The sequence below is a fragment of the Aquila chrysaetos genome, chromosome 12, assembly GCF_900496995.4.
Source record: "Aquila chrysaetos chrysaetos chromosome 12, bAquChr1.4, whole genome shotgun sequence".
Taxonomy (NCBI): domain Eukaryota; kingdom Metazoa; phylum Chordata; class Aves; order Accipitriformes; family Accipitridae; genus Aquila; species Aquila chrysaetos.
Window position 1 is genome coordinate 27,853,258 of NC_044015.1, and position 22,815 is coordinate 27,876,072.

Here is a 22,815-nt window from a genome sequence, read left to right on the forward strand (position 1 = left end):
CTGTCAACAGTAAATGCTTGAATTTCACATCTAAGTAAATGATTCCGTAGATTCAGAGTTAATAGGCTGTATTTTCTTTAAATACAAAATGTTAATTTTCTACAAGCCCCACTAACTGTAAATTACTCAAAAAATAAGGTTTACAGACTGGAATGGACCTGACATTTTATTAATACAGGATTTGTCAAGATTTAAAATTGTATTATTCAAAATTACTATCTGCCACACTACCCAAGTATATATTTAAATACAGAGGCAGAAAATATCATCTAATTGCACTGTACTGGAATCACAAAGATAGTTATGGTGTCTAATCTTTAAAATAATACGGAACTTTTCCTAAACAAAAAGTTTAGGACTAGAAAAAATTATTCCTACTAAAAAAGCCTATTTTTAATTCAGAAAACAAAGGCCCCAGCATGCAAAAGCGCATCTTAACAGCTTATTGTTCTACTATAAAATTACACACACAATATGCCTTTGCCTTTGAAATGTATTTTAAGTACGTATTTACAAGTACTTTAAAATATCTGTAACTATTTTAAGGTAATAAAACAGAAATCCAAACACTATGTGGTATTTATGTAACCCTTAGTGCCTGTCCGAACAAAAACCTATGGTCCACCTACCTGCAGTTGCAGAGCAGGGCTTTGAAGTTGACACTGGAGGCAGAGTGTCCTCATAAAGGCACAGGCGGTTTGAATATAACTCACACAATCCACCTGCAATCCACTTACAATGAAAGTGGACTTAAGACTAGGTCTTAAGTAAACTTTATCATGTTCATTTTCAAGTCTCTGCTGTGCCTATAAAGAGCAGTACTAGTCAGCCTTATCAACTTCAAAGTCAGTTTTGGGCTACAGCCACACAAACACACTTTATGAGCAAGCAACTAGCGCAATTTCCTCAGGCTGCTTTGCATCTTCTGCTTCCCCGTTCATTTAATTACTTTTTAAATGAAGAGGAAACAGAGGAGATTTGTCCCTGCTAAAGGACAGCAGAGCACCAAGGAGTTTGATTATTTTAAGATCTAACTGCTTGAAACGTGGGTCCTCTGCCACACACTCACACTACTCCCTCACCAAATATTCTAAAAGTAAACTTATTTCTATACTTAACTTTAGCGTGGTAGGCTCTCTCAACGTTGACTGTATGCAAACGCTGGGGTTAATTATCAGAGAAGTGTGAAAGGGGAGAGGGATTTTCTATAGGTCTAGTCTCTTTCTTCAAAGCTTTAATTTTAACTGTGCCAGTCTGAAGTTTACATGGAATTTAAATACATCTGAAAGACTTTCTTCTGGAATAATTGGGATGTAATTTCAATCAGGGACTAAAAATTTAATAACTACTTTACAAAGGTAAAAGCAAAGCAATGAAGTCATTAGTGTTCTAGTCAGGCTTCCTAGGAAAGCATTAAGTTAAAAATCTTTTGAGAACTGCAGAAAAGAAAGGAAAGGGAGGGAGAAAAGATTAAGTAGCAGCTTGTTCTGAGAAAGGGGAGCTGATGCATCAGTGGATGCTGGCAAAGTTTGTGTGTTAGCATCTCAAATTCTCTGGAAGGGGAGCAGGGCCTATGATTACATGGCTTTGTGTTAAACTGGAAATCTCATCTTATTTTTCAATCTTCAGATTTCACAGTATTGATCTCATTAAGCTAGTGTTTTCACGTTGTAACTGCAGTAAATGTAGCTGCTGTGCAAATGCTGTGGAGTGATGTTGCAAATGAATGATGAGTACTTAATAATTGCCGTGAAACTACATTTAACTGCAGGTCTAAACTGAATTGAGTGGTCAAACGCAGTGGTAAAAATACTGCTGGCTGAAGTGGTAAAAACATGTCATTAGTCCTTAAAAGTAAACACTGTAAGATTTTAAGTAGTAATATAGAAACTATTGCTGGTTATTTCTAAAGGTATGGAAGAAAAGTTTTCCCTGTGATCAAATGTTCTAACAGATTGTTTTTTTCTAGTCAGTTTGAAAAAAAAAAAAGAAGAGAAAACCAATGAATCTGATAGTCCTTCAGGTGAGATTTTTCTATGCAATTGCTGCCATCAAAATACAGCTGATGTGATACTTTTAGATATCAGATCAAGGACATGTTCTGAGTACCAAACAACAGTTTGCCTTAGACAACAAAAAATTATGATCACCAATGCAGTTATAAATAATGAGATACAAGAACTTCTAATATTTCATAAGAAATTTGCAACATTCTTGTATGCTTGCAATATAGCACAAATTGAGCAATTCTGAGAAAAGATTAAACAAGGCAAGAGACAGCTTTTCTACTTAATGACAGGATCTGAGAAAGAAAGCTACGAAAGCAAACTTCCAAATTATTATAAATGCCAGACAAAAATAGAAAGCTTTAAAGTGTCAAATGATCTTTGCCATTTGTCCAGACAAAAAAAAAAAAAGAACAAAACTGAAAACCTCCCTCCGAGCACAGATGTTCTGAACCCATGTCATACATGTGATTACAACTTCATTTTAATCTGTTGAAAAAAGGGTAAGAGTAGAAGATTGGGGAAGTTAAAAAATACTCTCTGCTATCATAAACTTACAGTTGATTAATTTAAAGGGGGGGATTGAAATTTCAGCTTTCCAGTAACAGTTTTATGTCACTTTAAGCAAGATTGTGCCTCTATATTTGTCTCCGACTACCTTAATCTGTATATTTGCCGTGAACATAAGGAGGACTTTGATCAAAACACAACATGCATTTTACACAACACGGAAGTCTACAGAGAGGCACTGCATTTACAAAAGCAATTGAAGGTGGTTTCAAAGGGAGTTGACAGATTAGAGGATGATGACACTCCTGCTGCAGTCTCAATGGAAATCTGGCTTGATCTAATTAACAACAACGAACTAGAACCACAAAAAGATAATTCAAACATGATTTAAAGAAGTTATATTACCTTTTTACTAGCGTAGCAATGGATCCTTTCCCTTACTGATCACAGAACAAGTCACAGGTTGAACATGGAACAAGAATAAAAGGCCTGATAGCCTTAATTTACCTCCAGCATTTGAAATTGAAGCCTGATATCTAGCCCAAATATTTGACTACGGAAGTAGAGAACATCCATGTATTCACATGAAAATGATAAAAAATTGTAAGAGTCACACTCATGACAACTTGAGTGAATTGGGAAATGAAAATGGAAGATTATTTTTAAGATGTGACCATATGTTACTGAGTGCTACCATGTTCAAACAGAACACAGTAAATGGAGCGCAGCATGCAGGACAACTTGCATGTTTCATTTGACACATCTGTGTACACGCACCACAAAGCTCCCAGTTTACTCCCATCCCCTTTTTGCTCAGATTCCTCACCCTAGGAAAAATACACTGGGAGGAAAACTTCTCACCAATCCTGAACTTATTCAGGCTTGTAGTTTAAGCCAGTAACAACGCCAGTGACTGATTTGTGCTGACATTTCCACAACTGTCCGTACTAGGTGACTGCTGCCCGTATGCGGCCTGTAGCACAGGTAATTCTGTGAATCTTAGTTCTGATGCACCTTTTGTACTAAAAACACTTTCACTGGCTCTTCTGACTGATTGTCTTCTCTGATTGACAATCACTGTCACTAAGACATAATGTAACTTGTGCTTATATGCATACATGCTTCTGTACACACATGTATAATGACATATAATCATCCTGGCATTTAATCATTCCGGCATTTTCCATTAGATGCATTTTACAGGTGGGAACAACAGCAGTGATTTACTGCATTCATAGGAAATGTGTAACTTTGCCAAGGAATGTAGAAGTTACTGAAAAACGCACCTGCCATTTGGACACATTTTGAGTGCCATTTGACAAGGAGACAGGGAATCTCCAAATAAGTGAATTGTTCCATTCTCCTTGCAGTTTTCTTCCTGCTTTTTAACTTTTGCTCATGGGATTCTAAAAAAAAGCCTCTCTAATTGCAACTGGTAGTTTTTATTTCCTTCTAATGTTACTAGATAGAAATAATAGTATCTCAACAGCAAACTGGCAACTACAACTCAGCATCTCCTACAGTATATAGCTCTCACTGTATTAATTCAGGCATTTTTCCTCTTTAGTCCCCAAAATGATACATATATTTTTACCTTTGTGTCATAATTTTGTAGGCGTCTGGAAGGAAGCATTCTGTGTTCTCCATCTGGAAAGGGTCAGCATCACAAATCTTGTCATCTGTCCGTCCATAGTTAGCACTTTCTATCATAATAACATCGCTTCCTGGACACCGGAGGTCAATGGAGTACCCTTCGCAGGAGAGCTCCCTCCTAACCAAACCAAACGGTAGCGCTGCTCGGCTGAAACCTAGAAAAAAGGAAAAAAAAAACAAAGGGAGGGATTGAGCCTAAAGGATATATTGCATTGGACTATTCTTTCCTGTCACACAGGCACTAACTCTCATCAGTGTGCTAAAGGAAGTACACCTTTAAACAGTGTGACCTGGTACCATGTTAAGTGAAGCATCTTTCATGAAACTGTCACATCCCTACACCACTGCTGCTGTGTCCTTAATCTGGGAAAGGAGGAAATTCCTCTTCACTTCTTCTAACCCTTGCCAAGGCAGACAGTGGTGCCTGTCTGCATGGCTACATTGCACGTTCCCGTTCCCACCTCTTTTTCCTCTGTTTCTCCCCTCCTTGGCACAGTCAGACAGGCTGTGTCTGAAAGTGGGAAGGAGCAGAGCAGGCAGGATTTGCAAATGCAGAAGTGAATTTTAAAAAAATAAATTAATAAACCAACAAAAAAACCAAAGCCATAGTTCCAACTTCATTAGTCTTTCTTAATTTTTATCTTCCTTTCTCCGGGAAGAGTTGGTTTCTTTTGCTTAGCTATTTTATGTCCCCAGCACGGGCATGTTTGTGCCTCTAGATCTAATACGCATGCCTGATACTTTACCTAGTTGAACTTCAGTGCTCCTTACTGTGCCTTTTACATAAATTAAACCACAGATAGGTTAAGATTTTGAACAAATACATAAATGATTAGTACCGCGAACTGTAGATGTGTACTGTATAAAATCTCCCTGTCCCTCCCCCAAAATTATATATGTTTCACAGAATTCTCATTTTTAACATGTTTTTCTGCATGAGAATTCCTAAAAATAGGTAACTTCTCTAATGAAGCAGTATGAAACACTTTAGAAACAAAACAATGGTTCAGATATTCATCCAGATGTTGTCTTTTGCAGACACTTCTTTATGCAAAAAATACATTGCATCAGAAAAACATATGTGTATGCTACACTTTCTTGCACGCAGCTACTAGTAGATTATTATTAAACAGTATTTCTGTTTCTTACAAAATGTGTGCATTACTGCCTTTTGGAAGACAAGTTGGGTAACATGGTAGTGTTAAATACCTTTTTCTTTAAAATAGTAAATCCCTTCTGAATTTTCAGCAGAATTACAGATATTTCCTATTTTTAAAAAAGGTCATCCTAATACAGTAGCACAAGGCCATTAATATTTCAGTGCAGGCTGCTGGAGACAAGTTGTGACAGCAAAGAAAAATAGCTAGTAAGCATGGAAAGTTGGAGCTCTATGCTGTTTGGAAGGCAAAGAAAACAAACTTTTCTTTAAAAGTATGATGCATTAGAAGAGGCAAGGAAGTAAGGATCTAAAAAGATCAAGAACAACTTGAGATAACCCCTTGATAGTAAATTTTCACACAAACCAGAGGCTGTCACTTTTTCTACTGAATTAATGATCTGTGGATTAAACCTCCTACTGTATGAAGATGATTATCTGTTAGGACCGCAAAAAAGAGCTGTTGATAACGATCATGCCGGTGTCGGACGTGGCTCCCTGGCAGCCAGAGCCCACCTTCTGTCCCTCCTCTACCTGCACACCCCTGCCTTCCCCTGTGCACCAGCACCAGCTTTTGTCCAACCTGTGCAGTAAACTGATGCAAGGAGCTGGTCTGACTCTACCCTCCCTTTGCTGCAGAAGAAGCGATGAGGTCTCAGAGGACCAGGCCTTTGGCTGGGCAGGAATTGACCCCGGCACAAGGGGAAGGGGAAAGCCAGAGGGCAGCAACCGGGTCTGCTTTTACTTTGCATTTTGTGGAACCATATCCTACATGAAACCAGTACCGTTACTCTGCCAATATGTTTCAGTATTTTTTAACAAGGGAAGAAGCCATATTGCTGTGGAAAGCTCCACAGTTCCATCTCATATTCACTCCTGGCCGTCGGTTTGGCTGCACATACCATGCGCAATAGCAAACACTATTATTAGAGGCTTGCTGAAGTATCATGAGCTGAAAGCTGGAAAGAGCTAAAACACGAATCCATCACATTTAACACCCTACGTGTTCCTCCCATGCAGCAAATTAATACAACGAAGACAGAAGCTGTTCACGGCTCAGTGAGGGCGTGAAATGGGCACAGAGAGGGGTACGTGCAAAGCCCCCACCACACATGCATACAGCAGCCCCTTTGATTAATTACCGTCACGACAGCCACGGTGGGACCAAATATAATGTTGCTAGTGACTGCCGTCCCTACATCCTACCACCCCTGTCAAATTTAATGCTGTCCACATAAAGCTTATCCCTCCAGCTGGTGGCAACGGAGCCCGTATCTCCTGCACTCCGAAGGGCTTCCTCCGGCACGCAGCACCGCCATGGCCTGGCCAGGGGAGTCCGGCCACCCCACCCGCCCCCCGAACTTTGGGGTTTCGATCAGCAGGGAGGGGAAGAGCACCTTCGGCTGTCTGAAGGGGATTTTGGGAGAAGGGCAGGCAGGGAGAGGCGGTACAGCCGGTACGTGTACGTACAGCCGTGTACAGCCAGCCGTGTACGGTACAGCCGCCGAGGTGTCGGCGGCTACGCATGCAGCGCATGTGCAGCAGCAGGTCAGATGTATGGATCCTTATGGGGCCAGGGCTGACAAACCCACACCGAGCTACCCGTGACAAGCACTGAACCCTTACGGCAGATCCTGCAGCACAGCCTCCACTTCTGCTAGGAAATACCTTGAATTCAAATACAAGACCTCCGCAGTTTGTTACAGAGATCAGCCGCCTGCAAATCTTACTTCATCATCTATGGCAACTGCTATAAGTACTATGAATGTGTTTTAACCTGCAATTTTTCCCCCTGCAGGCATCCATGAGAAGTTCTGTATTAGGACAAACATTAAAAATACTAGAGCAAGGTTAGATCACTTCACAGGCAACAGAGGACACACCTGAGATCGTAACATAGGTGTTACATTGCAAAAGCAGCAAGCAATGAATCAAAACAATGCAGCATGCATTCGGTGGGGAGACTGCTCTAAGGAATCTCTATGGTGCAGAAAGAATTTTAACTAACTAAAATAAATAAATTTAGAGTCCACCAACAAAGCTGCTGTGATCTTTATGCTGAAGCTTTATTTGTAATCTTTTCCTATCAACAAAGAAAAAAATAAGCGTATCAACAAGCAAAGTGTAATTCAATCCATCTTGCAACCCTGACATTCGAAGAAAGAACTAGTGGGAGGCCCTGTGAGCAAAAAATCAATATTGCAGCTTTGTGCCGTGCAAATGTGAATACTGCCAAATAGCAGTGCTTAGGGTAAAATGAACTGTTTTGCTCCATTTTCTCCTCTCTGAACAAATGATTTTGAAACGACAGCTTTTTTTGGAGCTATAAAACGTCAAGCAGTAACTCCCTGCGCTTTAGGCAAGTGATTGGAATAAATACCTCTTGGCAACAGGTGCAATGACTTAGGACTGAAATTCATTTACATTCAGGAGATAATTCCCGATAAACAGATGCACTGCCACAGGATAGAAGTTTGAACGACCGGCATCTGAATGCTACTGCCTCCTTCCGCATCATTCCAGGGCTTTTTAGACCTAAGTACGTGGCTCTGTCAATACTGCCGCCACCAGTAACTTTGTATCTCCAATGCAATTCCTCATGAACATTTTCAATACTGTATTTTCTAACCAACCTGTGTTCAACCTGCTGCTTGCCTTACTGTACCTTGCATAAACCTGTTTTGTTTGGCTGTCCTCCTGCAGTTGAAATCAACATTCCTTGTCTTCCTGCTAATTGCTTCAAGGCAAACTGTGCCATGGATGACACCGCTCCTGCTGTCTGCCGCCCAAGAATGCAAAAAGTGCTTCCCGATTGCAAAAACCTTTCTGGTGCCCGGGCTGGGACTTCCAGCACAACCTAAACATTAACTCAAGTAAGCGTCTATTACCAAATGCAACATATGCTGTCTCTGAATCATTCGCGTTTGTATGTATTAATCAGTGTTGTGTGGGGGGTGGTTTTTTTCAGAAATGGAGGATTAATACCTAATGAGAGAAAGAGAGTGGTTTCTGTCCTGCTGACCATTTTGATTATAGAAAAGCTTCCTGGCAAACATATGTTTCCTGCACGTTTTATCTGCTCACAAATTAGTTGAGTACAGGCTCTTTATTGAAAGAAGAAAACAAACTGCTTTTGCGAAATCACATTTCTGAGAAAAAAAGGTACAGTGGATTTTTAGTGGTAATATACATTCTTTAATGCTTTATTGATCAATCCATGTAGAAAAACACACAGGGAAAAAAATCTAAATACAACATCACAAAGAAAGATCTTTCCTCTTATACTTTAGTCTATGAAATGAAAAAACCCAAGACCTATGAAAGAAATGTAACTCAGAACCATGTTTCAGAAATATATTAAATTCACATTTGGCTTGAAATTGTTTTATGTAAGTTTGCAATGCCTTATTTACCATTCTACTGTCTTGGTTCCTTCATAGGAATGATTCGTCTTTAGAAAGATAACCTAAATTTGTCAAAGTGCAAAGAAAAGTTAATAATTCACAGCATCCTGCCCACTAGCATACCATCTTTTTGAGCTGTCAATAATAAGAGAGTGTGCTAAATTTGGTAGATAAAAGCAAAAAGGCACCACCACATTTGAATGTTCACCCCATACAGAGGAAAAATAGTGGAATGTAAACAGGCTAACATCAGTAATCCTCAACATCAGAGGCAAGGAACCTTTGATTAAAACTTAAAGCACAGAGAAAGTCAACATGGAAACATAAAATTATTTCAAAGAATGCAGATACTGGAAGAACTGAGAATCCAAAACAAATCTTCACAGAAATAAATATATATGTCTCTGCAAGCAAGGAAATATTGCTTCTTGTGTTATTTGGCTCTAACAGAAAGGTCTTTTGAAAAGAGCGCATCTTTTCAAACAGAATGTTTACAGTTGTCTCTTTCACAATCTCTTTTATTTTACCAAATCATGCAACATGATGATTCAAGTTCTACACAAGACGAAGTGATGCATCTTGGGCAGCATTTCAGTAATATATGTTCAACAAATGCAAAGCCCGACGTAAACTGTGCGGAGAATCCTCTCCCTCTCCCGGAGAAGTGCGTACGCGTGTGCATGGAGGGTGCACAGAGACAGCTGAATGTACTTCGCCATCTGAAAATCATGCAAATGCTCAACACGGGCTCCGCAAAGCTTTTGTAACTCCGCAGAAAAGCCTCAGCATCCTGCAGTTTCTAAAGAATCCCACGAACTCTGTCAAGGGAGACTTTTCTCCCTGTTTCTCAGCACTGTGTATATTTCACACAGACAAGCATGTTATTTTGTTAAACGGCTGTTAAATTATCCAATCCTGGTCAACAGATCACTACCAACTACTACAAAGATAGAGGCAATTTAAATGACAACTGCGTTTTCTAATTCTATCTTTGAAGGAAAAAAGTCATTCTGGCAAGCATGTCTATTAAAAGATTACATTGACACAGTAAGAGCTTCTGATACTGCACAGAGGTCTGGAGTTCACAGCACTCGGCTCTTCTTTCAGGGAAACCCAGCAGCCAGCGCACAGCCAGCCCGCACTGCAGCCCGGCAGACAAAACCCCACTGTTCGCTTGGGGTAAAATTAGGCAGGAAGCGATCATTTAAAAAAATGTTCTCCTACAGCTGTATTTTTTGCCATTTTAAGTGTATGCTCATTATTTTCATTTAAGATGCTGGAAGTAGGGGACATCTAGAGAAAAGGGATTATTTAGTGAAGGAAATCTATTTTCTAGTAAGGGACGTCTTCCTCATTTTTTGTAACTCATTCATAAAAATGGAATTAATTCAAAACAAGGTACATGAAAGCATGTTCATTATTCGAACTTTAACGAAGAGTCCCGAAGTCCTAAGGGACAGACTTGACCATTTAAATTACACGGAAGCAAGGCAACTATTTCATTGAATAAATTAGCTGTGAGGGGTGATTTTTTAACACTGGTTTTTAGAATTCTATTTCTCAGATATACCATTTCATATTTTAATTACTTGGCTGAAATCTGGACGCCTGTCTCTTACAAAATAGAAATATGAATTGCTATCACTAGAAGTTTTTAGAAATATTAAGTAACTAATGATGGCTTTTTATAAATTTTTTTACATGTTATTAGATTGTGATTTAGTCTTTAAAAAATTTAAAATTTTAAAAATCTTTGTCAAATTTTAATGTTTTTCAAGATTCAGTTTGAGCAGCAGAATTACAACTCTAAGTAATTTTCTGTAATTATATACTTAATATTCAGTGTACATAAATATAAAGCACAGTATGTCTGATTAATGAAATTCAGGACAGAAGCCTGAGTTACGCCCTCTGACTCACACCAGGACGGGTCCTGCCTTCCAGGTTTACTGAAACTTATTACAATTTTCCTTTTACGTTTTCCAGCCTCCATGCAATTTGCAAAAATATCCCTGTGAGGCTCTCTTCAGCAAAAAAAAAAAATGTCAGGGCTTACCTGCTTTCTGCACCTTGTTGAATGATTCAGCAAAACCTAAAGTGAGCAGCAGCATCTCAGCCTTTTAATGTAACAGCGTCGATCCTTCCTGTGTACGGCTGGCAAGGATCTCATTTAAATTCTCCTAAACAGCTCTCACCACTCATTCAGAAGGGTGAGAATATGTCTCTCCAAGGTAGCAGAGTTAAGGAGTTTTTTGGATTGTGTTTTTGTTGGGGTTTGCATTTTTTTTTTTTTTAAATTGCAGGAGAGAAGAGTGCTACATTGACAGACCTGTAGACCGAAGTCCTTCAATCATCCAAACCAAGAACAGCCCAGACAGCAGCCATGCACGCCTCCCCACATTTGTCCATCATGTCTCAACCCTGTTTTGAAGGAATCGCCACTATGGGAAAAGAGATAGTTTGATCTTCATGCCCATTTAATCCTTCACCTCCCTGCTGAGGCTGCCGCAAGAGTGCTAATTAATGCTAAACTGTGAAAACGGGCTTCTGCACTTTGAATCCAGCCACACTGAAACTGGATAGAAACCACTAATTCCTTTAATGAAAGTCGCCAACCCAGAGCATGGTTCCTGGCAGCATTTTAGCAATGCCTACATATGGCAGATGGAAACCATGTGATCTAAACATGAAAGTCTAAATATCTAGTGTAAAAATATGCGTGTTGTTCAGTTCTCACTTAGAACCAAATTTCATTCTCATATGCATGCACCTTTCCCATTCCTTTCAGTGGGAGCTGTATGCATGAGAGCAAAACTTTGCCCTCTTGATCTAAAATTATCCCAGTTTGAAACAGTATTCATGTGTCAATGATATTTCTTTTCTTTTGCCAGCCAGATGTCTGTTCTCAGGCTGCAAGAATCTCCTTCCTTTTTTCCTTCACATCATACACTCTTGATCCTCTGCCAGCTCGCAAAAAGCACTCTACCCTTTTCTTTCTTGCCGTTTAAATACATTGCATCTTCAAAATTTCTCAAGGCAAATAAGTCCCATGGTCTCTGTAAATCCCCCTCCTGGAGATTATCTCCAGTTTACCAACTGTGAACTCTCTGAGCACACCACCTGTCAGGAAGGAGAAGTTTCTGAATCAGAAACAACCTCAAAAACACGGAGGCAAGACACACAAAGGCCGATCTGTCAGAAATGTTGTGTCAACAGGATTTCCCGTTGAATTATTTCCTCTGCACAGGATACTGGTAGCAGGATAAAAATAAATATTCTTTTATTTTCTATAAAAATGTATTTTGACAACAATTTATATTTCCAGTTATCTCTATCATTTTTGATTGGAAACCATGCGTTGAGAAGGGGCAGAGGAAGAGGAAGAAAGGGGAATTTCCATCAGCAGTATTCAGAGTGAACAGCTGTCAAAAGAAATATGCTTTTATTCCCATCTCTAAGAAACCCAAAGCCTTGTCACCTCAGAGGTTGATAGAAACCATGCAGAGATGTACCATTTCCTTGGGAATATGTGAACTGGTGAACGTTAAATCATTCCAGCGGATGACATGTTGGGTGCCAATAATAACCCTTGCTGTGTACATCGCCTTCTTAAACTGGTTATACCCTAAGCTGTGTAAGAAAGCAAAACATTTAATCTCACTAAAATGTAGAAACTAGACCCTGATAATTCTGGCTCACTCCAAAGAAAATGTTATTCTGCAAGTGCCAGAGTTTAAAATGCCAAATACAGGCCTAGTGCTAAAAAAGTATCACAAATTTAATCCAAAATATTGTATGATTGCTACCACATGGTATTATTTGAGATCACAGTTGTAAAATTACAAAGGGGGCATTTTCTTGTTTACAAACAGCATTATATATACATTAGAAATGGCATCAAAAAACAGTGTATGAGTTCACATACTCTCTTTTGTTTCAATAAAATGATGGAATGGAGTCAATTGTCACAGTATAATTTACAGTGGAAAAATTATGTGGTTAATTTTAATGACAGCAAGCCACTTAAAGAGTGCTTATGAGTATGCAAATAGGACAGCAATCCCTCTTCTCATTCAGTATAGCTTCCAAAACATTTCTGAGGACTCGGGAGTAGGAAGACGGAACCCTTGGAAACACAGAGGCTCAAGATCCCGCAGATGAAACTGCTAGACCAAAATACACAGTCATATCTTTTGAAAACAAGGAGAAGAGCAATGTGATGAATGTACTTTAAGGTAAATGTGCCGTCACTTCAAATATTCCCACAAATAGATACAAGACGAGAGTAGCTAGCAATCTTGGAAAATGCCTGTCAGAGAGAAAGGCTTTCTTCCTGACCTTACCTTCTATGAAATATTTGTGGATTTCTAAAAGACTATTATAGAGAGGAGAGGGATATACGATACATAGTTTCTACAACATACTTAAGGTTCTGGCACGTTCGAGGAATCATGGAATAATCCTACACAGATACTTGAGAGCATCCTCTGAACGGTAAGTTGCTTGAAGAAAGGAAAACTATTTAATTATTTATCAATAAATAGGTAATTTAAAAAGTCCTAAGGAATATATGCAGTTCTAACATGCTCCCTGGGCAGCACGGAGTAAGAGTGGCAACAGAGGTACCATTCCCAGAATAAATAAAGGAAATACGCACCTCTGCTACCCTGTCAAACTGCTGTTAATCACCTATAAAGGAATTGCATATCCATATGCCTCACTGCAAACACGAAAGACAAGGGAGATAAGGTGACAGGACAGCTAAATTCCACCTGGACTCAAATTCAGGGCTTCTGAATTTGGATTCTCATTTCTAATCCTGCAATTTGTGTCCCCCTCCCAAGTGTCACAATGTGGATGCAAGAACGCTCTCAGCTTTTAGAGAACCAGCTAATGAGTGCGCAAATGAAATAAATGAAAAATCAGGATCCCTGTAATCTCTCTCTGAGTACTAAGACAGAAAGTAAACAATTTTCCATAATTATGTGATAAGAGTTCCATAATTAATGCTATTTACATCAGAAAGTAAAAAAAAGGTATGAGTACACACTGTAACACAACACAGAAAGGAAAACTTTGCATTTCCTAATTACTTCTATTTAGAAGCAAGCATCTAACAGCTGAAAGACTGTGCTTCCGAAGTTGTTCATTGATCTTAATACAACTAATAATAAAGGAAAGGACTCGGAAAGCTCCACACCAGACCAGAGAAAAAAATCATCACTAGGTGCTCAAGTAAAAGCTCAGTAACCAGCAAGACAGAGGTACTGCACCATTACTACAGATGTGGAAAGTAATTTCCTCAGTAATTAATGTTTTTTGCACACTGTGCATAGGTCGCAGTTTCCTTTTAAAAAAATCCTTCCCTACATGTCTAAAGCAAGTTAGACTTCAGGAGGAGGCAGCTGTGAAGTATAAAAGATCTGATTGCTCCACTTTTTTCCACACCACCTAAAACGACACTTTCCTAGCGAAAGCGCCGTGTTCTCCCGATACATTATTTAGGCGTACAAACAGGCGGACGGCCTCTGCAAGTCAGAGGGGACGGCTCCTGATCTAACAGCCGGGTCGGGAGGGAGCAACCGGGGCTGCCCAGGAGCTGCGGGTCCCGCGGGGCTGCCGCCTCCTCACCGTCCCCGAGCAGCAAAGCCAGCCTTGCCCGGCAGACTGCCAGCCTCTGCTCGCACCCACGGGGTCCCTCCACTCGTCGATCCATTTAGAGTGTTGTTTCTTCTACAGCGGTGAGTCTTATTAATCAAGATAATTTCCAGAGCGAGCTCAGAGCGTGATCAAAGCAGCCGTTACGGCAACGTAATTGAGGAGGGAGTTGTTAATCTGCCGGGGATGCCAAGGAGGGAAGGAGAAGGTTAGGGGTGTCCAAAGGAGGCAGGAATGAGCAGGTGTTAGGGTAACTATTTAAATTAGGCATCCTGACATAATCATTTATAACAGAGGCTTTAGACTCCCTGGAAGGCACTGAAGCTGGATATCCTATCTGTTCTACTCAGTAGGCAAGCTGCATTTCTTTTGGTACAAACAGCTACTTCAGTAAGTCTGCACTACCGCAAAGCAAGCTGCATTTAATGAAACTATTCTCTGCAATTTACACAACCCCACAGTACTACTGCAGTGCCTTTCCCGTCTCTGCCACTGCTGAATTCGAAGTCCAGATCCTTACCGGGTTTCGGCAATGTATGGGCCATGTTATCTTTAAATATACAATAAAGACAATGTTTGAACTCCAAAACCAAAAAGAACCCCATTTTTCATGACGGTTTTCACATAGACAAGCCTCTAGAAGATTACAAGGGTACTTTATGAATCAAATGCAAAATACAGAAATAGCATTATCTCCCACTGAAATGCTGTCATCTCTGAAGGATGTGTTGAGATCCAACATTATACAACTCTTCATAGTAGTAATTTTGTAGTATTTTATCTACTTGAAAATAATAGGGAATTTTAGGTAAGCAGAATCTTAATTACCCCAATTAAGTTCTCATCCTGCATCACTAATATCATTGGGAGCTTTGTCATTAACCTCAATGAGTGCAGGATAGATTCCTTAGAATTTAACCTGGACACTCAATATTCTTGTTCTAATGAAAAATGCATTAATGAGCTTCATTAGACTACTCCATTTTAAAGAAGCATCTTCAGCAGTCAGTTTCCCTCAACAGCCTAATGGGGCACTGGTGCATTAGTGAGCTAGGACTTGACGCAAGAGTGTTTAGGTCACTTAAGTCTTTTTATTGACTCAATGAGCTTCACGTTCAGCCCACTAAGGGAAGAGCAACACCTATTGACTCACTTCAGGAACTCCCTGCGGTAAAGATGACAAAATGTGTGTAAACTTCTGAAATTAAAACTGGGGTGGTACAGCTGAAAGACTATACGTAGTGAAATAAACACAATTAAAACTAAAATTCCTTCCTATAATTAAAAAATAACACAAATTTTCTACATCGTCTGCATGGAGGATCCTCAACCCATTTGAATCACTACCTTTTTTCCAGTCATCTACTGGGACACATTATAGGAAAACTAGTGATCTTCTGTGACCTTCATTTTATTTTATTAAATGCAGCAGACACCTCATGCTGAATACAAAATAAAAAAATATGCAACCCAGGAAAGTACTTTAAGAAAAAACGCCCTTTGGAGGACCCAATTTCAGTCTTCATGTATAATGTCACAGATTTGCCAATGACATTTGAATAAAAATCTCTATTATATATATTATTGTGTTCAAAATTCTATTCTGAATTACTAAATTTAGCACAGGCCCTGTAGATCATGATTCAGTCAATGCTTTATAAATGTGGGAAATACATATTTGAAATACATGTGAAGTTAGAGCAGACCAACTACACTTCCCATCTTTAGCCACATTTCAGGAGAGGATTTCTGTTTCAAATAGCTATCCAACTGGTAGTAGTAAAAAACCTCCCAAGTATCAAAATACAGTCTTTGTTTATACAACAGTGGCTGATGTATTGCTACTAAAGCCTTCAAGGAGAAAATAATGTGACTTGCCCAAGCAAGGGAAACTGGCACTTGCATATACTATTTTATCTTTCCCATAGCTTTAAGGACAATTGAGAAGTATCACTTGTTGCAGTCCCTCGCCTTTGAAAAACGGGGGGGGGGGGGGGGGGGGTGGACGGGGAGGTGGTGAGTGCAGATGTCTATTATCCCTGCTACTAAGTGCAGATTAACAAGTCTTCCCCCAACATAATATCCATTGAATTTCAGTTAACTGCTGTCTGAGCAACCTGCCTAAAACTCCAAAGGCTAAACGTGGAGCCTAATTTGTAGCTGGTTTAGAGCCACATCAGTTTGGGATAGGTGTAGCTGCTCGTAACAATAGTGTAGGGGTATTCAAATTTGGAAGGGAGGGGACTTATGGAAATCCCTCTCCCTAATTAAATCAGAGAATGAGAGTTTGAAGTGGTAAATAATAAATCACAAAGAATCCTCAATCTGGTTGTCAAGGAAACCAGTATGCCTCTGCCATAATTGCTGTGAGCCCAATCTTGCCCTTTTTGACATCAAGCCTTATCATGCATTCTGGTCAGAGACTGAGAAAGTAGCTTTTCTATTCCTCTCAGGCAGCCCTGTAACTCGCAGGGAGCCTGCCTGAGCAGGGCCGCACCGCCGCGGCGCTCAGCGCCGTCCGCCTCCTGTCTGCGGACGGTAATTAACTAGGGAGCTCCGGTACAGTGCCGTCAACTCTCAAGATTAGAAATGGGACCGACCGGCTGGATCGCGGCACTGGAAGGTCTCAGCAGCTGTGTTTATTAGAAAGGCATTCCTAATTTACTGTTGCCAACATCCTCAGCCTGGTTATCTCGGCCTGTCGCAAGTCCCAGGAACTTGTAGCTCCCCCGTGCTCCCACTCCCCTGAGCACATCCTCCTGGAAGCAGGAACCGGCCATTCGTTTTACTCGCGGACGTGTAAGATGCTTAGGAAAGAGATGAACAGGGAAAGGGAAGTACAAGACAAAATAAAGGCTTTCAAAAGCACAACAAAACAGATTAAAAATTGACTCCATGCCAAGTCATTCACATTGCTGACTGCATCATTGTCTTTTTCCTCTGCGATGATAATTACCTTTTATAAACATATCCAAACTTGTTTTTTCCTTCTGTTTTTGGTGTAATCACACATCACCACTGGACACACACCAAACTTTGAGCATAAGCAACTCCCAGTACTTCAACACCAGGAAAGCCAAAAAGGGGAAAAAGCTATATTAGTGTCTCTATCTCATCCTTCAAGAAATCCTGAAGCAGGTTTTAGAGGAAGTATCTTCAAAGTAAGGAAACAGGAGGAACAACAGGCAAGTACATTATGTTCCCAGCTGATTTTAAGCAAAAGAAAAACCAGAGAGACAGGGAAGGATTGTAGGAAGGAAAAAAATTTAAAATCTCCCTTTAGGAGCTAGAGATAAAAAGTCTACCAGAAAGGTTTTTAAAGGAAAAATTGCAGCTGACTCTTGTTTGAAACGCTGCAACTAGTTGTCTCCTTGCTATTTTACCAATGGATAAATCTTCTTTTAATTCCCAACCTCATTCCAAGCAACCACCACCAAAACCCATTTTTTAACATATTTTTATAAATTTAATGTTAGCAAAATGTGTTAAAAGTAACAAGACTGATAAACCATGATGATTTTAATCCTTTGCTGTATGCCATTCCAATGATCTTTGCTTCTTTCAGTACTTAAAGAATGTAAAGGATTCAGCTCAGGATCCAAGTTCCAACGGAACACTCTGGATACCCACTATATAATTCCCAAACTTTATCACGACATCACATTTGGGTAAATGTCATTTACAAATTTATTTTTATCCATTACTCAAAGGGGTGTAACATGTTAAAAGCACTTTCTTCTGTCTGTTCAGCTACTACTCAAAAGAAAGCTATTTATTTACTTTTATTGACTCTAGCAACTGTTGTATCTTTTTTTTTTTTTGATTCGTAGATAAACCAAGCATCTCAAGAAAACATATGGTGCGACACAGTTTTTCTGCTGTAATATTCAACTATTCCAACATAAACTAAGGACATTGGTAAAAACCTTTGTTCAACAGATCTGTAGGCACACAATGCATAAAAAGGAGTAAATGCTTGTTCCAGAGCAGGCTCAGTCAAAACAAAACAAACCCTCCTCCAAACCCAACCCAAATCCCATACATATTCCTCTTCCCAGGAAGCACGATGTAGGTGATTGGTAGCTGAGAGAGCTCAGGCAAATTCATCTTTGACCTTTGTTCCAAAAGGGTTCATAGGATCAGAGCATCATGAGATAATTCAGGCTGAAATGGACTCCTGCCTCTCCCTATTCGCTCAAAATGTTCTTTAATCCAAATACCTTTTCCAGCTATAAAACCTAAATCACATATAGGAAGAATTATTCCTACATAATTTAGAAACTGAAGCCCCTGTAGTTGTCATCCCAGTTAAAAAGGTACAATTAAGGATTAATTACAGCCAATTACAATAATGCATATTAATATCTGTATCACTGTATATGCCTCTAAAACTCAATCACCCTAAGAAAAAAAATGAAAAAGACAAATAAAGGTTTCCCTTAGAAAAGATAACACAAAAGCAAATGAATGTGCCATTTGGGTATAAACATGTTCATTTGCAAAACACGCATGTAGCATCCATCAGAAGAAAAAAGGCCTTTAGCTGATTTACAGATAATTTACTATGGCACACTCTTACCACTATTTTATTCTTATTTGAAAAATTAGTCTGGATTCCCGAGCACAATGACAGCAACCAGTTTATTTTTATGTCTTTTGCTAAATTTCAGTGATGCTGAACCTTTAGGGCTAAACATCTCTGTGACAATCTATTTCTGTCATCCAAGAGTTTCACATTCTTTGAGATTCAAAGAACGGTGTCACTGGCTGTCCCAGTGACACAACATGCTGGAGAAGAAGTTCAATATTACCCAGACCCTGCTCCGTCATAATCCACTGTGAAAAAAATACCTCAGCCTCTTCTGTTGGTAGGAAGCCATAACAACCTGATATTTCTCCTCTGAACAATTTTCCAGGTGGTCAATTTGATTTGTCAATTCTTTAGAATTTGTATGTCCTCTGTTTGAGCAGTCTCTATGCATCATCTTTCGTCTTCACCTTTTTGCTTAGACTCCTGCAATTTTGAACAAAAGCCTTCAGACTTCTTATCCTCTACAACATTAATCCCTGGACTTCAATAAACTTTGCTATTAGGCGGGGAGTTTTTGCAAGGCATTACTGGTTCCTTATCTGAAACCAACTTGTTACTCATACGGTATGAACCGAAATGGAGGCAGTTTGTCCGACAGCGGTGGAAGGCAAGGGCGTCCCATCTCTTTATGTCTGTGCTAACCCGCATGGCACAGCAGCAGGCATGCTGCCTCCCTTGCTGCTGCAAACTTCAGCTTGCTGTCTATACTTCAAACTGGCCAAAAGCTGTGCTGCAGGGTAGTGCCGAACTGACCATCGACTGTTGCCCGATGTTGGTTTATTAGGTCGGGCACGGTACCACTACACTGTAGGTAAGCAGTTTCTGAACAGTTCTGAGCTCAAATGCAATTTTAATAGGTCCCTGTACGGTATCATGCAGAAATATCCACAACTCTCTCCTGCAGTAGTTATGAGAAATGGTTATTAATTTTAATTGGCCTAAGCTAGCTTTTAGGGAAATTACATCTTCAGGCTTCATCACCTATCTGAATAGCCTCTTTTTGCAGTTACCATTGCCATTCATCTACTAAGAAATACAGGCAATGCGTTCTGTATTTCCTCACAGATTACCAGCTATATTAAGCAAAGATGACTGGAAGCAAAACAGAAACAAAAAATTAAAGGCACTTTGAAACAAACTGACTGTGATGCTCATTTATAGGCAACTTATCCATAGGCCTCTTTCTGGGACAGTAGGACGAGACTGAAAACAAACTCCGAAACAGCAAACCACAGCATTCCCCTTTGTGAAAATGACACAAACTTTATGTTGAGGAACAAGCTCTGGGTGCAGGACAATGCTCCAGTCACTCTTTTCTTTCCCAACTCTTCCAGATCCCTGATGGAATTAGATGTAGTTCACAATCCCTCATTCAAAACAAAAATGAAAATTGTCTTGGTATCAGATTGAACATAAAAACATCCTAGCTGCATGGGACTGATAATTTTAAAGGTTACCACTGCTAATGATTTTGAAAGACAAAACATTTCTCATTGTCATGACAATTTTACAGACTTAGAAATCAGAAACGCTTCGATTTTTACAGTTCAATTTTAAGCATCTCCTCTTAGTCTTTGGACACTAACCTTGTAACAGCCATAGGTGACGGCGTATCACAAGAAGAAATGAGGGTTATCTCACACAGGTAGCTAGTGAGAAGCTTTACAAGGGCTTTCCCATCACCTTTCTTCACCTGCATAGCAATAAACCAGCCAGTGGGACAGACAGAGGAGCTAAATTTGTTCAAGTCTTGCTCAGTAGGGTTGCTGGAAGTAGGACATCGTAGAACATCACAGTGGAGGCAGTTTTACCACAAAAAATAAATTTGGCACTAATATGAATTACCTGACAGTTTGGAATCTAAAACTTAATCAATTTTGAAGATCTGTGCCTTATGAAAAGCAACCACTAAGACACCAGCAGAATAATTCAATGAACTGGAATCTGTGGCTTCAATTTTTTTCTGAAAATACCGCATTTTCTCTTAGGCTTGCAAATGGTTTGAACAAGTGCCCTTTGCAAGGAGTAATTTAGTAAACAAAAAAATATTACCTTGTGAATTAAAACTACTTTAAATAGAATCTATTGTGACCACTATTCATATTAACACGGCAAGCTCTTACAGAACGCCTTTTCAAGGAAAGAAATATATTCCTTGTGTGTTCAAGTATAGAGCCATAAACCATATGAGACCCTATTTATTTCAAATTTCCCATGATGCCATTTACTCCAGCTTTTAACCTTTTATGTGACATTGAGCTATTTTACAATCATAAAATAGTAGAAAAAACGACCTGTTAATTTGAAAGGGACACATTACAACATCTCTCCCCGGCACTATAATATTTTAATTTCTTTTTTCAAGGCAAACCAGTTGGAAAGTGACCATCTGCTAGTCTGTTAGCACTGTTCAAGCAAAGTAATGCACAAAATGTCCTCCTTTCCCAGCAAGAGTAGGATCATTAACTGAAAGGAATTTAGGATATTGTCAAGTGAGTTTAACAGATTGATTCACAACAAAATAAAAACTCCTTTTCTTTAATTACTGTTAAATATACTGACTATAAGGTGATGATACAAAACTGCTGCACATTGTGTGACACCTAAAGCAGTACCAGAAGTCTGAACCTTTCAAAGAAATAAATTAGTATTATCAAATTTCCTATGCAAATAGTGTTCTTCTATTTTGAGTGTTAAGCTAAATGCAAGCATGCTTTTACAAGTACAGTTCTATTTCTCACTTCAATATACACAATGTGCTTTGGACACTGGGAAAGTTTTCAATATCACTTAAGGTTTTGAATATTTCAAAACAGTTGATAACGGCAGTGAAAGAGGAAACTCGACGAGCTCTCCAAGCTGATAAATATAGAACTTTTTGGATGAGTAGAGCTCAATGGAGCCGCAATCTTGGCTGGCACCTGTACATGATACTATAACACATACAGCTAGAACTGCAAGTTTGTGAGAATAAATTAAATTAAATTCACATTCATGTTAGCGCTTTAAAAGATGTTGTCAGTACAACTTTGTATGCATGCAAGCCACTGCACTTTTGAAAGTTTTACCCTAAATGTTTAGAATTCAAGCACGCTGTCTCTAAAGGTTAGGAGATACACTGGCCATATCTTAATCAGCCTTTAACCGTATTATTCATATCTGTACCTTCTCAACATGCCTAACTAAACTGCAAATTAGGCTGAAAATGAAGTAACTGCACTTCAAATTGTTAAATTCTAAGCGAGTTTATCGTAACCTGAATTGTGAAATATAGCAGATGTCAAATGCCATTACCAAAATGGATTCCACAGTTGCCTTAAATCTGCAGTGTATTTTACTGCATTTTTCTCTTCTTCCTCTTCCTAGTCTCCCTCTCCCTATCAAAAAATAATCAAGCAATACAGGAATTTACACTGGTAGTAAAATAGTTGCTAAATATAAAAGACTTTCTCAGCTGTTTTTTTGGAACAAAACCAGTTATTAATGATGCAGTAGTCATATTCATTTGCCCAATAAATCCGTAAATCTTACTGCTTTCCTTATTTTTATTTATAAATTTCATAATGGTAGTAGGGCACTTTAAACTGTGTATTTCTCAGGGAATACTGCACTTCAGGGACTGTTAAAGTCACTCTGCCTTCAGCCTTTATCACCCTACGTGAGGTACAATAAACACTGAGAAATGTGCTGCCTATTGTGTGCCTTGTTATAAAGTTCATGTCCAGCAATTCTCCTGCCCTTTCTGTTTGAACTTCCTCTTCCCAAGCCTTTCTTGGGCGTGTTCTCAGCAAGTCTAACTGATTCATAATGATTTTGGATTACAAACTGGTGTTGAGT

General features: G+C 39.3%; 1 protein-coding gene across 33 annotated transcripts in view; it reads right to left on the bottom strand.

Annotated features, from left to right (window-relative positions):
- The window catches only part of ADGRL2 (adhesion G protein-coupled receptor L2), a 393,964-nt gene that overhangs the window by 67,669 nt on the left and 303,480 nt on the right, over nucleotides 1-22,815 (bottom strand). For all 33 annotated transcript variants that reach the window (XM_030032141.2, XM_030032143.2, XM_030032142.2 and 30 more), the window contains one exon: nucleotides 4,111-4,324. In XM_030032141.2, coding sequence (XP_029888001.1) covers nucleotides 4,111-4,324 — 214 coding nt within the window. The remainder of the gene's footprint in view (nucleotides 1-4,110; nucleotides 4,325-22,815) is intronic.